Below are 17,790 nucleotides of genomic sequence, written 5' to 3'. Positions count from 1 at the left end.
TCCAAGGTGAGTAACTGAACTGAACTTTTCAACCTTTTTACTTAGGTATACACTGCTCCTAGCTTATTTCTAGCTTCTGGCTACTATTTTTTTTTTTTTCAATACAAACACTAAGTTCTGCTTACTAGCTGCCTTACAGACTTTTAAAAATAAACACACTAACTACTGCTTACTAGCTGCCTTACTGACTGACTATTTAAAAATACAAACAGTCTAACTTGTTTATTCCCTACCTTATTGACGATTAAAAGCACAAACACACTAAATAATATTCCCAAATAGTTAACTTTGTCTCAATACTTTTTAAAATAGACAATGTCCCAAGCAAAAACTTACTGATTCCTTTCAGCCACCAGCAAGTTGATCCTCTCCTCTCAGTGCTTTATGCTAAGAGAAAACTTCTGTCCTTCAACTAGCAGGTGTTAATATGTTTCCCTTGGCTGGTTTGATTGCTCCTATCTGCTCTCTGGTTCCCATTTATTTTTGGGGGCCATCTTGCTTCCTGTCTTGTTATGTATTTATACTGAGGCCTTACCTGCTTTCCTTGCCAAAACTTGGCCCTATCCTATGCTAGCGTGTGCCAATGTGCTTCCAGTGTTCCTGTGGTGGTCAAGCTACTTCCCAGATCTTGACTCATCAGTGTCTCCTTTAGGCCCTGCCTCTCAAGTGGACCTTACTCGTGAAGGTGCTCATCTGGATCATTTTCATGGTGTTAAGGATTATACAGAAAAAAATAAAAAAAACACCTTAAAGTACTGGATCCAGAGATCTGGCTCAGTCCACCTTAAACTTAAAACATCAGGGAATCCTAGTCCAGCTGGAGCTCCCTGGGAAGGAGTATAACTAGCCAGGTCCAAGAGTGAACAGGAAGCTTAGAGAAATAGAATCTTGCTGAACTGTGTTGTTGAACTGTGAAGAATAGCAGAATTGCTTTTGTTTATTTTCTTGTCACTAACAAAGCAAATGTTGCTTACCTGTAACAGGTGTTCTCACAGGACAGCAGAATGTTAGTCCTCACATATGGGTGACATCACAGAATGGAGCCCAATCACGGAACACTTTTGTCAAAGTTTCTAGAACTTTGACTGGCCCCTACTGGGCATGCCCAGCATGGCACTAGCCCTGCAGCTAGCAGGGGTCCCTATTCAGTCTTGTTTAAAAGCTACAGGCAGTGCCGAAAAATAAAACAAGAAAACGAACCTAACACTGCGGGGTGGCGGGCGGGTTTCGTGAGGACTAACATCCTGCTGTCCTGTGAGAACACCTGTTACAGGTAAGCAACATTTGCTTTCTCACAGGACAAGCAGGATGGTAGTCCTCACATATGGGTGAGTACCGAGCTGAGGATGTCTGGACATGCACCAAATGTACCCAAGACGTGCAACAGGCACAACAATTGGGGTAGAATTTGGGGAAGGGTATCCTGAACCCCACCGTCACATCGTAAATAAGTTATGCAAGACAGACTGGCCAAAGATGGAATCTTGTCTTCCAGCTTTGTCTAGGGGCTGTAAAAGTATGCAGAGAACTCCAGGTGGCAGCCCTGCAAATGTCAGGAAGCGGCACCGAGTGTAGGTGTGCTACTGAAGTTGCCATGGCCCTCACAGAGTGTGCTTTAACATGGTATTGAAGTGGAATGCCTGCTTGCTGATAGCAAAAGGAAATGCAATCCGCCAGCCAAGAGGAGAGAGTCTGCTTACCTACTGGCTGCCCCGATTTGTTAGGATGGAAAGAGATAAATTATCGAGTGCTCTTTCTGTGGGCAGCTGTACGGTCTAGGTAAAACGCTAGAGCCCGTTTGCAGTCAAGGGTATGCAGAGCCTGCTCTCCTGGATTGGAATGGGGCCTGGGAAAAAAGGTAGGTAGTATAATGGATTGATTGAGATGAAACTCTGATACTACCTTAGGCAAGAACTTAGGGTGAGTGCGAAGAACCGACCGTCCTGCAGGAGTTTAGTGTAAGGCGGATAGGTAACTAGGGCCTGTAACTCACTAACTCTGCAAGCTGAAGTGATTGCCAAAAGGAAGATCACCTTCCATGTGAGATAGCGAAGTTCACAGGATTGGAGAGGTTCAAATGGTGGTTTCATGAGCCGACCCAAAACCAGGTTAAGGTCCCAAGAAGGGGCTGGAGGATGCAGTGGAGGCTTGAGGTGAAGCAAGCCCTTCAAGAAGCGTGTTACAAGGGGTTGTACTGAGATAGGGACACCCCCGATACCTTTATGGAAGGTGGCTACCGCACCGACATGCATTCTGATGGAGGAAGTTTTAAGACTTGACTCTGACAAGTGCCAGAGGTAGTCTAGAGACTTCGGGATTGGACAGGTAAAGGGATCAAGGGCCTGAGAAGAGCTCCATGACGTGAACCTGTTCCATTTGTAAGAATACGATTTTCTCGTGGAAGGCTTCCGTGAAGCAATCAAGACACGGGAGACTAGATCAGAAAGGTTAAGCGGCTGAAGGATTAGCCTTTCAACATCCATGCCGTCAGGGACAGGGCTTGCAGATTGGGGTGGCGGAGGCACCCATTGTTTTGAGTGATTAGAAGCGTGTCTGTTCCCAGAGGAATGTGCCTGCGAATGGAGAGATCCTGAAGTATTGGAAACCACACCTGGCGGGGCCAGTGGGGTGCTATCAGGATCATGGTTCCCTTGTCCTGATGTAACTTCAAGAGAATCTTCAAGAGAAGTGGAAGTGGAGGGAATGCATATAGGAGACTGGTTACCCATGACAGGGAGAATGCATCTCTTGGTGGAAAATGTTGGCTGTGAGTGAGAGAGCAGAAATTGCCTACTTTGCGATTCTGGGGTGACACAAAGAGGTCTATTTGAGGATAACCCCATTTTTGAAAGATGGAGTTCGCTACTGAGGGTTTAGAGACCACTCGTGGGGTTGGAAGGTGCGACTCAACTTGTCTGCCAACACGTTGTCCACTCCTGGCAAGTAGGTAGCCCAGAGGTACATCGAGTGAGAGAGGGCCTCCGCCCAAATCTGTGCAGCTTCCTGACACAGAAGGTAGGATTCTGTGCCTCCCTGTTTGTTGATGTACCACATGGCCACCTGTTTGTCCGCCTGGATCAGGATGACTGGATTGGACAGGCGATCCTGAAATACTGAGAGCATATCGAATTGCTCGTAGTTCCAGGAAATTTATCTGGTGTTTGGCTTCCTCTGGAGACCAAGAACCTTGTGTCTGGAGATCGGCCACATGGGCTCCCCAACCGAAGTTGGAAGCATCGGTGGTTAGAGTTATGTGAGGGTTTGGCACCTGAAAGGGCGAGCCCTGTAGAAGATTGATTTGATTCGTCCACCAGGCGAGAGACACACGGAGTGAGCTGGTGACGTGGACAATGGTTGACAGGGGCTGAAGGGATTGAGTCCATTGCGACCTTAGGGTCCACTGCATGACTCTCATGGCCAGGTGAGCCATTGGGGTGACCTGAACTGAGGATGCCATGTGTCCTAGGAGGATGAGAAAATGATGAGCAGTCATCGAATGTTGAGACTGCAGCTGATGTGCCAGAGACATGAGAGTGAAGGCTCGTTGTCGAGGCAGGAAAGCCTTTGCTTGCAAGGTGTCCAAGTCTGCCCCAATGAACAATAAGGTTTGAGATGGGACTAAACAGGATTTGTCGTAGTTGTCTAGAAATCTGAGTGAAAATAGAGTGGTTAAGGTGAGATGTAGGGATGACAAAGAGGTTTGCTGAGTCGGAGCCCTGATTAACCAATTGTCTAGACAAGGGTAGACGTGAACACCTTGAGTCCTGAGGAAGGCGGCAACCACAACGAGGCATTTTGTAAAGACTCGTGGTGCAGACGCTAGGCCGAATGGAAGCACACGATACTGATAGTGCTTGGGGCCTACGAGAAACCTCAGGTATCTGCGATGAGATGGAATTATCGCAATATGAGTGTATGCATCCTGGAGGTCGAGAGAGCAGAGCCAGTCTCCTCTTTGTAGAAGAGGAAGAAGTGAGCCCAAGGTTACCATCTTGAACTTTTCTCTCTGGATGTACTTGTTGAGGGCTCGTAGATCCAGAATTGGACGAACGCCTCCTGATCTTTTGGGTATTAAAAAGTACCGGGAATAGAACCCGAGACCTTGCTGAGGGAATGGTTCTGGTTCTATTGCTCTGGACTGGTGTAGGAGGGAGACCTCCTGCTCCAGGAGCAATGAATGGTCGGATGTTTTCCACGCCATTAGAGACGGGGAATCCGATGGGATGGAGAGAAAATTGAGATGATAGCCCTGAGCAATTATTGCTAGGACCAGTGGTCCGAGGTGATTGATTGCCATATGTTGTTGAAATAGCATAACCGTCCTCCCACTGGTATGTGTGGTAATGGAATCTGGCTGCTGCTCTCTACGCGAGAGTCAAAAGCCAGAAGCAGAGCCCGGCTGGGGGGCTGTCTGTGGCTTTTGTTTTCGGTTCTGACGAGACTGTGATTTGAGGAATGGTCTCGCAGAACGACATCTGGCTTCTGGCGGGTAGGACTTCTTTGGTCTACAGACTTTTTAGAGTCCTTCCGGAAAGGCTGTTTGGAAGGATAATCCGAAGGTATCAGAGAGAGCTGTTTGAGAGTCTTATGATGGTCCTTTAATTCAGCCACTGTCTTTTGAATCTGCTCGCCAAAGATATTGTCTCCTATACAGGGAAGGTCAGACAACCTATCTTGGACTTCTGGTCGAAGGTCTAAAGACTTGAGCCAAGCCCATCGTCTCGCTGAAATAGCTGCTGCAGATACTCTGGTTGCAGTGTCAAAGATGTCATAACATGATTTGATCTCATGTTTTCCTGCCTCCAAACCCTTGTTAATTAGGGTGTGGAGTTGTTCTGGAAGTGATTGAGGCATGGAGGTTGTCAACTCCTGCATCTTCTTAAAAATGACCCTGTTATATTGGGTCATATAGAGTTGATAAGCAGATATTCGGAGGATCAACATTGATCCTTGAAAGATTCGGCGACCAATGGTATCTAAAAACTTCTGTTCCTTGCCAGGGGGAAAGGAAGTGTGAGGTTTCAACCTTTTTGCTCTCTTTTGTGCAGATTCAACCACCATAGAATGGTGATCCAACTGAGGCTTCTGAAAGCCTGGAGCTGACTGTACCAAATAGGTAGAGTCAGTTTTCCTGTGGACTGGTGCAATGGAGCCAGGATGTTCCCAGTTCTTCTTGAGGAGATCTAGAAGAACTTGGTGGATAGGGATGGAGGTGATTTCCTTGGGTGCATCCAGGAATTGAAGCAACTCCATCATTTGATGTCTGTCGTCCTGTTCCGTTAATAATTGGAAGGGGACCAATTCAGACATTTCCTTCACAAAATTTATGAAAGAAAGGTCCTCTGGAGGAGAACGCTTTCTACTCTCAGTGGGTGAAGGAGGTGATGGCAAGTCATCGGTGTCTGGTGAGGAATCATCAGTCCAGGTATCATAAGGGTCAGCACCTGTCCCTCTAGGAACTGGAGAGGGACGGGGGAGTTGGATACCTGAAGGTCCTGGTCTTGGCTCCGAAGGCATCGAAGGAATAACCGGAGGCACCGATGAAAGCAATGAAGGCCCTGGCGCAGGCATCGAGGGCACCGGTGGATGACTCGATGGAGGTATCGGCACCGATCTCGATGGCTGAGGCAGAACTCCTGATGGAGGAATGTGGAACGGTGTTTCTCCTCCCGATGATAAAGTAAGCGGGGAGGGCACCAGAGCCATCGGTGGTCCATCGGTGGAAAAGGGGCTATAAGCACTTCCATTCATTGATAGCCGTGGTGCCAAGGCTGCTGGAATCGGGTCAGTATCCGGTTCCACTATTGGTACTGATGTCGGTGCCGGGGGAGCCTGGATTCGGTGCATTGCCTTGTCGATGGCCTCCTGAACCATCCGGTCCAGTTCCTCTCGGAGACTTGGACCAAGCAGCCCGTCTCCGGAACAGAAGAAGGAGGCAGAGGCATAGCCGGAGGGACCACCGTTAAAGGCGGAGTCACGGCTCCCGATGCCCTGTCGGGCAAGGAGTGCCTCTGTGACCCGGTCACCAAAAGTTCAGTGCCTTTTCTGGACGGGGTTTCTTCGACAGTGGCTCGGACGATGGCGAGGTCGATAGTTTCGCACCCTCGATGGTCCGAGACTTTCGATGCCGGTGGCGATGTTTCTCTTTACGATCCCCCTTGGTCCTGAGGGGGAGAAGAGGGTGTTGAAGGCCGAGAAGTTGTCGATGCCGGACGGTCACCGATCGGTGGTCGATGCTGACGCGACGTTGACAGTGCCGGTTCAGATGATGTTGATGCAATGGACGGAGTCGGGGTTTGAGCACGGAAGAGAAGTCCCATCTTCTCCATTTTGGCCTTGCGACCTTTTGGTGTCATTAGGGCACATTTGGTGCAGGTCAAGACATCGTGCTCTCGTCCAAGACACATTACACATACTTTATGAGGGTCTGTAATGGACATGGGACGAGTACAATCCGGGCACCGACGGAACCCCAACGCCATGGCCATAGAAAAAAATCGAGCTGCGGTACGGTCGACGGCCAGTAGGCTGCGAGGGCCAAACTCGACGGTAATCGACGGAAAACGGGTAAAAACTTACCAGAGTACCGCGGACTGAAAAAGTTAATGGAGGGACCCCTGTGGGGCAATTTAACTTTTAATAATTCTGTGAGGAAAATTCCTGTCAGGAATCCTTGCAGAGCTCCTTAACCGCGCGGCTACTGCTGCGCAGAAAAAAGAAGACTGAAGAGGGACCCCTGCTGGCTGCAGGGTTAGTGCCATGTTGGGCATGCCCAGTAGGGGCCAGTCAAAGTTCTAGAAACTTTGACAAAAGTGTTCCGTGATTGGGCTCCATTCTGTGATGTCACCCATATGTGAGGTCTACCATCCTGCTTGTCCTGTGAGAAAGAATCTTATACAAAATTTCGGCCAGAGTCCAGCCTGAATCTGTCCTATGGCTACACTAAGACCATCACAGTGCCACATGGTTACATTTACTGTGGCTGATATCTTATCCTCTGGTACCTGCCCTGTACAGCCAAAGGGCCTAGTGTCTGTCAGCATCTGAGGACTCAACCCAAGGGGAAGGTGGCTGCTACTGGCGGAAGAACATGCCCTCCTTGTTCTGATACCAGAGGTACTTTATTTAGTGACTTTCCTTACTCTGACCTTGGACTCTGGGCTGTTTTCTATCTCAGGGTCCCACTATTCAATGAGAATCGTCATAACTTTTCCATCTCCACTGCAGTTACTTACCTGGCTTCCCACTGACAACAGCCTGCACCTTGCGCGGTAAGCTAGTCAGCTCACAGAGGAAATTATAAACACGATGGCACTCCAGTTCATCCCAGCCTGCTGTTAGGGTCTGAAACAAAAACAGGGAAGGCTGTATTTTGTGTTTATTTCTTTCACAGAGTGTTGCTTAAGTTCAAACTCCATGCATACATTCATTTTTTCTACATCACCAGGACCAGCTCGCCACACAAAGCATATTTTGCCCACATGAAATGGAAGTAATTTTTCATTTTAAGAAGTTACATATATGCTTTTATATCTGAATAACTCATTCATGGTAGAGCCACAAGTCAGTAATTTAGTCATTCCAAATGAATTAAAACAAACAGAACATAACTCTGTGGCACAGCGTTTTTTGTTTCATGTATATGGAAGAGAGACCAACAGCAGCCTGATAACAGAGGAAGGATTTCATATTGTTAAATGCATAGTGCTTTCTGCACCAGGGAAGAACAGAAATCCTTTGAGAAATTGTACAGATATATGTAATGAGGATGTGTATTAACACAGCACTGTTTTAAACTCACTTGCTTTGAATATGGAGAAATTTAGTCTTACCAGGTGGAGACAGAGAGCACAGCTTTTTCCCAAATGACATCACCACTGATATTAGAGGTAGTAGGATCAGATTTAGGAATATTCTGAAGGTGCCCCAAAATTGAGATTCCCCTTGCTGCTCTCAGATTTCCAGAGGTGAAATATCCTCTGTCTGTGGGCACCATAATTTTAAATCCAGCCCAGAGTGGTAGTACAGCACAATCACCAGTAAACTCACTTCGGAGCACAGAGTAAAAAAACAGCCTCTTGTAAACTAATATAACTTTAAAACCATAACAGGAAAAATCTATATTGAGAAATCCCTTTTCTAAGGGGAAAAGAGGAAGCAAGACAAAATAGCAGATTGAAATAATCCTCGGGCCCTCCCCAGACAGAGGAGGAAACATACGTGACTTGTCTATGAAAAACCCAAAAGCTTTCTACCTTTCAGATCGATACAGTAAGGCCGCGATAGAAACAGTGCGGCAGTGTCAGGCGCACCCTTCCTCCCCGCACGCACAGTCCTCTAGACCTAGCGCCTGATACTCTCTTCTAATCGCATGCAAATGCATGCCGAGGCTGTGAAGCGTTAGGGAAGGGTTATGCCCGCACAACCCATTTTACTGTATAGGCGCTTAATACAGCGCCTATACAGTAACCTGGGTGCGCTGGTACCTGTCATTTCAAATGACATTTGAAATGACAGGCACCGGGAGGAGGGAGGCGGGAGGCGGCGAAGCGACTTACTTCCTGCCTTTGGGTTTATTCCTTTGCCGCTGTGTCTCACCTCCTCCCGGAGCAGGGCACGAAAGCAGTCTTGCTCCGGGAGGAGGTGAGACACAGCAGCAAGCAAAAAAAAACCAAAGGAAAAAAAAAAACTTTTCTGAGCCATCAACAGCGGCGGCGGGATCCGGGGGGGGGGGGGGGGGGTGGTGGGTACGTGTTCGATCGGGCGAATAGGCAGGTAGGCGACAGTGGCGGCGGCGCAGCAAAAAAACCCAAAGCGACAAAAGTAACTTACTTTTCCGCGGCAGCGGGAGCGGGATCGGGGGGGGGGGGGGGGGGGGGGGTAGGCGGCGTGTTCGATCTGAGCCATCAGTAGCTCCCCCGACGAAGATGGCCGCCTGCACGGGGAAAGCGTGCAATTGGCCGCTGAAGATGTGACGTCACAACGTTTGGCGTCACGGGGTGTGACGTCACGTCCTCAGCGGCCAATTGCACGCTTTCCCCCGTGCAGGCGGCCATCTTTTTGTCTTCGTCGGGGGAGCTACTGATGGCTACTGATGGCTCAGAAAAGTTTTTTTTTTTCCCACCTACCCGCCCGCCCGATCGAACACGCCGCCTACCCCCCCCCCCTGATCCCGCTGCTGCTGCCCCGGAAAAGTAAGTTACTTTTGTCGCTTTGGGTTTTTTTGCTGCGCCGCCGCCGCTGTCGCCTACCTGCCTACTCGCCCGATCGAACACGTACCCACCCCCCCCCCCCCCCCGGATCCCGCCGCCGCTGCTGATGGCTCAGAAAAGTTTTTTTTTTTCACCTACCCGCCCGCCCGATCGAACACGCAGCCGCTACTGATGGCTCACGCCGCCGCTGTCGCCTACCTGCCTACTTGCCCGATCGAACACGTACCCACCGGATCCCGCCGCCGCTGCTGATGGCTCAGAAAAGTTTGGGTTTTTTTTCCACCTACCCGCCCCCCGATCCCGCTGCCCCTGCCCCCTCGCTGCCTACCCTATGTTCTTTAAATTATGTGGATCAGTTACAGTGCAGATAAGTGTGGGATTGGGGAGAGGTCCCCCAGAAAATTAAAGAACCCCCCCAGTGTTTAAAAAATTATAACAGTTCTTAATAAAAGTAAAACCTCTCTTTTCCCATTCCCTTTCCCGTGCGATTTTGGCACTACACTACACTAACACCTACTAGGGGGAGGCGGTAAACTAACACGTTAAGGCCGCGGCAAAACAGCAGGTTACTGAGGAGATAGTATCAGCGCCCGTTACAGTATCGGAGGGGAATAGCTAATTCCTTCATTATACAGCTTTTTCGCTCATTTACATGCTGGGTGCGGAAAGGGTTATGTGTCTATTTTAGGAAGCGCTAAGGACGCGTGAAACTGGAGACTGTATCGCTGGATGGCCTTACTCGTCTGTATTGTGCGCTCCCAGCACGTTACAGACGGGGAATCTTTAACTGAACGTTACTGTATCGACCTGAAAGTGAGCAAAAAGTAATGCAGCCATTTACCAGCTGGTCCTAAACTTGTCTAGCAGGATTCAAGGAAAGGAAATTAACAGGTAAGACTAAATGTATCCTTCCTTATCATCCTTATCCTGCTAGACTAGTCCAGATGTATGGAAGTGCCCAAGACAAAGCTAATGCAACTGGGAAGAAGGCTTTAACATGTACATTCACTTTGTAATGCTTAGTGAAAGAATGCAAGGTCAACCAACTGGCTGCCTTGTAAATATCCTCCAGAGTGTCTGCTGTCAATTCTGCTCACGAGGAAGCCTGAGCCCTCGATGAATAAGCATGCAGTGACTCAAGAACCTGCAGGCCCTTTAGCTAGTATGCTAAAGAGATCACTTACTTGATCCGACAAGCTAAAGATGACTTTGAGGCTGTCTCTCCCTTGCAAGGACAACCATATAATAGAAAACAGCCTATCAGTCCTCCTGAAAGGATTAGTTACCTTCAAATACTTAAGGAGAACTCGGTGAACATCCAGGAAGAGAAGGAACAAATCCTTCCCAAAACATTCCTCCCTGGTGAAATCTGGAAGGGAAATTGTCTAATTTAGATGAAAATGAGAAACAAGCTTAGGTAAATAGGACAGACCTTGATGAAATGAGACCATCTCTGCTGAAAAAACTAAATAAGGGTCCCTGCATGACAAGGCCTGCAATTCTGAAATGTGTCTAGCTGAGCAAAGGGCCACAAAAAAATACTGCTTTTAGGAAGAGAATCTTCAAAGTCATATGCTTAATAGGCTCAAAGAGAAAACTCAACAATGCATTAAGGACCACATTAAGGGGCAGATTTTCAAAGGGGTACATGCGTTAAGATACGCGCGAAACCCCCGAAAAGCTGCCCCTTCCACCCCCTGCACGCACCGAGCATATGGTGCATAGGCTCGGCGGCGCGCCCAAGCCCCAGGACGCACGTAATTCCAGGGGCTTTCCTGGGGGGGCGTGAATCACGGCGGCGCGTCATCGGGGGGCGGTCCAGGGGCAGGGCAGTGGGCGTGGTTACAGCCCGGGGCGTTTGGGGGGCGTGGCCGAGGCCTCCGAAACTGCTCCCGGGCCGGGGAATCGCACACCGGCAGCTGGCCGACGCGTGCGAGTTACGCCTGCCTTGGGCAGGAGTAACTTTTATAATAAAGGTAGGGGGCGTTTAGATAGGGCTGGGGGGGGTGGGTTAGGTAGGGGAAGGGAGGGGAAGGTGAGGGGCGCCGGAAAGAAAGTTCCCTCCGAGGCCTCTCCGATTTCGGAGCAGCCTCGGAGGGAACGGAGGCAGGCTGTGTGGCGCAGGCTGCCGATTTTGCGCAGCCTTGCGCGCGCCGCCCCGGATGTTAAAAGATACGCACAGCTACGCGCGTATCTATTAAGATCCGGCGTACTCTTGTTTGCGCTGGGTACGCAAAGAAAAGTAAGTGCGCGCGTACTTTTTAAAAATCTGCCCCTAAGATCCTACTGAGAAAAAAAAGCCCTAAAGGAAGAACAATAAATTTGCTTGACCCCCTCAAAGGAAACAGACCACATCTAGATGAGAAGTCAACGAGGCTCCCTGAATCCATCTTCTATAGCAGGAGATTGCTGCCACTTGTACCTTTAGGGAGTTAAGGTCTAATCCCTTATCCAGCCCCATGCAAAAAAAAGTCAAAATGGTCAGGATGTCTGCCCTCCAGGGCAACACCAAAAGAGACAACAGTCTTCATGGAGGTGTCAAACTTGAACATAGTCCATCAAAATTGAGGTCTTAATGGGCCTTTCAACAGGATTATAATCATTGCTGCTGGATAATAGCTGTTATGGTTATGAGGTGTTGGAGTGGATTCTTGGATACTGCAGTGATGGCCACTCCCATGGGGAGAAGCCCTGTGAGGAACCGCAGTACTAGGCTAGACTCTATACACGCAGACACAGAGAAGTAGTATTTATTGTACAGCTTGATGGTACTGCCCGGGGCGGGCAGCAGTGAAGGTAGTCCAGTGAAGTAGTCCAGGGGTCCTCAGCAGAGGAGACCAGTCGCACACTCGAGTAGGTGATAGGCAGTGCGGCATAGCAGGGACAGGTCCCGGATGTAACCCTAAGCTCTGAAGCTGAAGGTGAGACAGACTGAAAGGTTAGTACTCACTGAGCAGAAGCTGTATTGTAGAAGGTCCTGGCAGGCAGAGGTTGTTCAGTGACAGGCACCAGATTAGGGAGAGCAGACCCTCGAGGAGCGAGTACCCGGTATCCCAGGATAGGTACCTGAAATAGAGCAGAAGGGCCCCCGAGGAGTGGATACCCAGGTTAGTGAAGAATACCCTGAAGGGCAGAGAGAGCTTCCTGCGGCAGCTGGAAGCGGCAGAGCAGCTTAGACCGGAGGCAGTCCAATCCTTGTTAACTCAGTATCAGGTCGATACAGTAACGTGCAGTTAAAGATTCCCCGTCTGTAACGTGCTGGGAGCGCACAATACAGACGAGTAAGGCCATCCAGCGATACAGTCTCCAGTTTCACGCGTCCTTAGCGCTTCCTAAAATAGACACATAACCCTGTCCGCACCCAGCATGTAAATGAACGAAAAAGCTGTATAATGAAGGAATTAGCTATTCCCCTCCGATACTGTAACGGGCGCTGATACTATCTCCTCAGTAACCTGCTGTTTTGCCGCGGAAAAGTAAGTTACTTTTGTCGCTTTGGTTTTTTTTGCTGCGCCGCCGCCGCTGTCGCCTACCTGCCTATTCGCCCGATCGAACACGTACCCACCCCCCCCCGGATCCCGCCGCCGCTGCTGATGGCTCAGAAAAGTTTTTTTTTTTTTCCACCTACCCGCCCGCCAGATCGAACACGCCGCCGCTACTGATGGCTCACGCGCCTTTGGTTTTTTTTTGCTTGTCGCTGTGTCTCACCTCCTCCCGGAGCAAGACTGCTTTCGTGCCCTGCTCCGGGAGGAGGTGAGACACAGCGGCAAAGCAAAAAAACCAAAGGCAGGAAGTAAGTCGCTTCGCCGCCTCCCTCCTCCCAGTGCCTGTCATTCCAAATGTCATTTGAAATGACAGGTACCAGCGCACCCAGGTTACTGTATAGGCGCTGTATTAAGCGCCTATACAGTAAAATGGGTTGCGCGGGCATAACCCTTCCCTATCGCTTCACAGCCGCGGCATGCATTTGCATGCAATTAGAAGAGAGTATCAGGCGCTAGGTCAAGAGAACTGTGCGTGCGGGGAGGAAGGGTGCACCTGACACTGCCGCACTGTTTCTACCGCGGCCTTACAGTATCGATCTGTATGTTAGCAAACGAAGGGCAGGCTAAATACCAGGATGTGATGACATCACTTGGAGGGGACGCCCCCGAGGTTCCCGCCATGACGTGGATATAGACGTGGGCGGCATGTGTGCGCGCACTCTAGGAGGCCCTCAGGAAAATCATGGGGAACACCGTCGTCATTGCCGATCCGGGGACGCCGGAGAAAGCGGCATGAAGACGCGGCAGCAGCCATCTTCCCAAGGCTTGAGGAGAGAGAAGGAAGAAAGGTGAGGCATGGAGATCGAAGCCGTCTGATGCAACAGTACCCCCCTTCAAAGGGCCCCCTCCAGACCCCCTACCTGGTCTAGGTTTTTGAGGATGCAATCGATGAAATTGAGGAAGCATCTATTTGTCCATGATATTAGCCAATGGTTCCCAAGAGTTTTCTTCTGGTCCGTATCCCTCCCATGACAGGAGGTACTCCCAAACTCTGCCTCTCTTTCTTACATCAAGGATGGCATCAACCTTATACTCGATGTCTTCTTCTGCATCAACAGGAATAGGTTCAGGTGTCTTGGTGGAAAACTCGCTAAGAACAAGCGGTTTCAGCAGCAAGACATGGAATGCATTGTGAATTCTCATAGCTGGAGGGAGTCTTAGACTATAGGTGAGTGAGCCCAACCGTCGGAGAATAGGAAAGGGTCCGACAAAGCAAAGAGCAAATCGAGCAGATGGAAGCTTGTCTCAGATGTTTAACAGAGAGCCAAACTTTATCCCCAGGCTGGAATTCAGGAGCCTTCCTTCAGTGAGCGTCATAGCCTTTCTTTGCTCTTTGACCTGCTTTTTGGAGCTTCTCTTTAGTCTTTCTCCAGAGCTGCTGTATATTTTTGGCAGTAGATTGAACTGCCGGGGACGACACAGAAAGTGGAAGTGGTAAAGGTGGTAAAGGTTGTCGTCATCCAGTAGATGACGCTGGATGGGAATTGATGGCAAATTCAGCCCAGGGCAACAGTTCAGCCCAGTCATTCTGTCATGAACCGACATAGGCGCGGAGGAACTGTTTGAGAGTTCTATTCATTCTCTCAGTTTGGCCATTCGACTGAGGATGATACGCAGAGGTGAAGTCAAGTGTGATGTCGAATTTCTTGCACAAGGATTTCCAGAACTTTGCTATAAATTGAGCTCCTCTGACAGAAACAATGGGGTAGATTTTATAAATCTGCATCCACGCGTACTTTTGTTCACGCACCAGGCGCAAACAAGAGTATGCGGGATTTTAATAGAAACGCACGTAGCCGCACGTATCCATTAAAATTCGGGGTCGGCGCACGCAAGGCTGCCCAAAATCGGCAGCCTGCTCGCGCCGAGCCGTGCAGCCTGCCTCCGTTGCCTTCGAGGCCGCTCCGAAATCGGAGCGGCCTCGGAGGGAACTTTCCTTCCACCCCCCCGCACCTTCCCCTCCCTTCCCCTACCTAGCCCCCCCCCAGCCCTATCTAAACCCCCCCTACCTTTGTTGTTACAAGTTATGCCTGCCTGAAGCAGGCGTAACTTGCGTGCGCCGGGCCAGCCGCCGGTGCGTGATTCCCAGGCCCAGGAGCTTTTTCGGAGGTCTCGGCCATGCCCCCGAAACGCCCCCGGGCCGGAACCATGCCTGTGGCCCCGCTTCCAAATGACGTGCCGCTGCGACACGCCCCCCCCCCCCGACATGCCGCGACACGCCCCCCCCCAGGAAAGCCCCGGGACTTATGTGCATCCCGGGGCTTGTGCGCGCCGCCAAGCCTACTCAACATAGGCTCGACGCACGCAGGGGGTACTTCGGACAGGTTTTCGGGGGGTACGCGCGTATCTTACGCACGTACCCCTTTGAAAATCTGGCCCAATATGTTTAGGCGAAAGATGTGATTTATGAATAACCTAGCAAGTTCCATGGCTGATGGCAAGCCAGGGAGAGCCACTAAGTAAGCCATCTTCGAAAATCGGTCCACTGTAACCCAAATGTTATTGTTACCTCCGGAAAGTGGCAGGTCCACCACAAAATCTGTTGCAATATGGGTCCAGGGCTCATCCGGTGCTGGCAAGGGTTGAAGCAGGCCCAAGGACGTCTGGGCGGAGGTTTTTTGTCTGGCACAATTGGAACAGGAGGCTACATAAGCTAGAGTGTCTTCTTTCATGGTGGGCCACCAATAGTACTTTTGAAGCTTGGCCAGTGTTCGCTGTTGACCAGGGTGTCCGGCCAGTTTCGAATCATTAGCCCATCTTAGCAATTTCTTTCTTAGATTGCAGGGTACAATGGTCTGGCCTGGAGGTACCAGATGTGTAGCTGTGAGAATCACTCTCTTCGGGTCAATAATGTGCTGGGGTTCATCAGGTACGTCTTCTGTGAGGAAAGAGCGAGATAATGCATCTGCTCTGACATTCTTGTCACCAGGGCGATATTTCAGCAAAAAGTCAAATCTGTTGAAGAACAGGAACCACCTCGCCTGTCTATGGTTGAGGCGTTGAGCGTGACGGAGGTACTCCAGATTTTTGTGATCAGTGTAAACAGTAATCTGATGTTGTGCACCTTCAAGCCAGGGGCACCATTCTTCAAATGCCATTTTTTTTAAAATATATATATATATATATCTTTTTATTGTAATTTAACTGAATACACACAGCAGAGATATACCAAAAACTATACAGTCATTGACCAATATATCAAGTTATACAAAATGCAGTGAGAACAAAGAATCCAGCAACTCTGAACGTACACATGAACATTGTAATTGTAAATAGTGTGAACTGATAGCTTCTAGACAGCCCTTCATTTAGCTATTCATTTTCAGCTAAAACATAATTCGCCACCGAGATGTAGGGCCCGGCTACATTGTAGAAAAACAATTTCCAGTGGAACGAATGCTTGTGTGATTCAAAACATTTTATCCCGTCCTCCCAGCCTTTCCCACTCCCCTAACCCTGTATATAGTAAGAATATCATATTTCAATATTATAATGTTTGAAGATGGAAGTATTGTTAGTATAAGTATGAATATTAAAGTGAACCCCATTCTTAGTGTCAAATATCGAATCATTTGTTGTCTATGATATCTACCCGGTCAGTCTTAGGTGGTATGGATAATCTTATGTTCATTGGATAGTTCATGAAATCTCAACTGGATTTCACAGGGTTGGATCTTGATAAGGGGATTCCATACATCCTGTATTTTTTTCTTTTTATATTCTGCTTCCTTCTTAACCGTAAGAAAATAAAAAATGGCTAGTTTAATCATTTTATTTAACCAATGTTGATACTCTGGGGCCTCCGTAGAAAGCTAGGCTCCCAAGATTGTCTGTTTGGCTAATAACGCCGCCAAATCCAGAAATCGGGGTTGTGCTGTTTGTAGCTTTAACTGGCTTAAATTTATCTTCCCAAATAGCCAAAGGTTCGGGTCATCTAGTATATCTTGCCTATAAAGTGTTGAGCATAAATCCTGAATTGCCATCCAAAGACTGTGAATTTTGGAACATGACCAGAAACAGTGTAAATAATCCCCCTCCAGGGTCCCCCATTTAAGACAAAGAGGCGATTGGTAGACTTTCAAGAGAAAGGCTTTCTTTGTGGAGTAATAGTATTGCCAAATGAATTTAAACTGTATTTCCCTTAACATGGAATTTGTGGCGATTCCCTGTATTTTTTTCAGATACTCCTTAACATCGGAGACAGAAAGTTCCAAATCAGGGCATTTCTCCCATTTTTTTTAAATAACCGGGGAAAGATCTGTTGGATTAAGCTTCAACAGGATTTTCGTGAATTGGGAACATTTTGTTTTACCCAAAGAAGGATGTAGAAAGGTTGCTTCTAGGAAGTTGAAATTAACCGGTGAATAAGTGTGCAGACTTAAAGACGTTATATAATGTCTAATTTGTAAATAGGCATAAAAATCGGTACTATGCAACCCATATTTAGACCCCAATTCTGTAAAACTAAGTATTTATTTATTTTTTTTAATTTATTTAAAAACTTTTCTATACCGTCGTATAGTAGAGCACCATCACAACGGTTTACAGTTAGGCACAAATATGTGGTTTCTAAGTTATCCAAAGGGTGCCATTATTATATGGTTACATAGTTCAATAATATACTCTAAATGGGAAAGGGTGTGGTTACCATTTACTATTAACTGTCTTTATAATTTAATACTTAAATTGTGAGAAAATAACAAAAGTATTTGACATTTGGAAATGTCAATTATTTGCCCTACATATTTTAATCCTTTAGTTGCCCACTTGCGAAATAATGTTTTTTTTAGGCCAGGCTCAAACTGCGGGTTACCACAAATAGAAATCAATGGTGTTGCCCCTGTGCGGACTTCCCCATGGGCTTGTAGATATGCCCATGCTTTCCGACCGGAATCCAAGATTAAAATATTTTTAGTGCTTGTCGGGAGCACATTCATAGGTACTTGGATTAATGCTGAGATGTCAAAGTCTTGAAACCAGGCTTGCAAATGTGATTGGGAGGAGTGATAAGAGGTTCCAGCAAACCGGTCTTT

At 48.4% G+C, this 17,790-nt stretch overlaps 1 protein-coding gene across 1 annotated transcript in view; it reads right to left on the bottom strand.

Moving 5' to 3' along the window:
* FBXO47 (F-box protein 47) overlaps nt 1-17,790 on the bottom strand; it is a 530,190-nt gene that overhangs the window by 296,989 nt on the left and 215,411 nt on the right. Inside the window, exon 6 of the mRNA XM_029573146.1 lies at nt 7,236-7,344. Within this exon, the coding sequence (XP_029429006.1) occupies nt 7,236-7,344 (109 nt within the window). The remainder of the gene's footprint in view (nt 1-7,235; nt 7,345-17,790) is intronic.

This window comes from Rhinatrema bivittatum, chromosome 12 (assembly GCF_901001135.1).
Source record: "Rhinatrema bivittatum chromosome 12, aRhiBiv1.1, whole genome shotgun sequence".
Classification (NCBI taxonomy): Eukaryota; Metazoa; Chordata; class Amphibia; order Gymnophiona; family Rhinatrematidae; genus Rhinatrema; species Rhinatrema bivittatum.
This window is presented reverse-complemented; position numbering and strand designations above follow the sequence as displayed.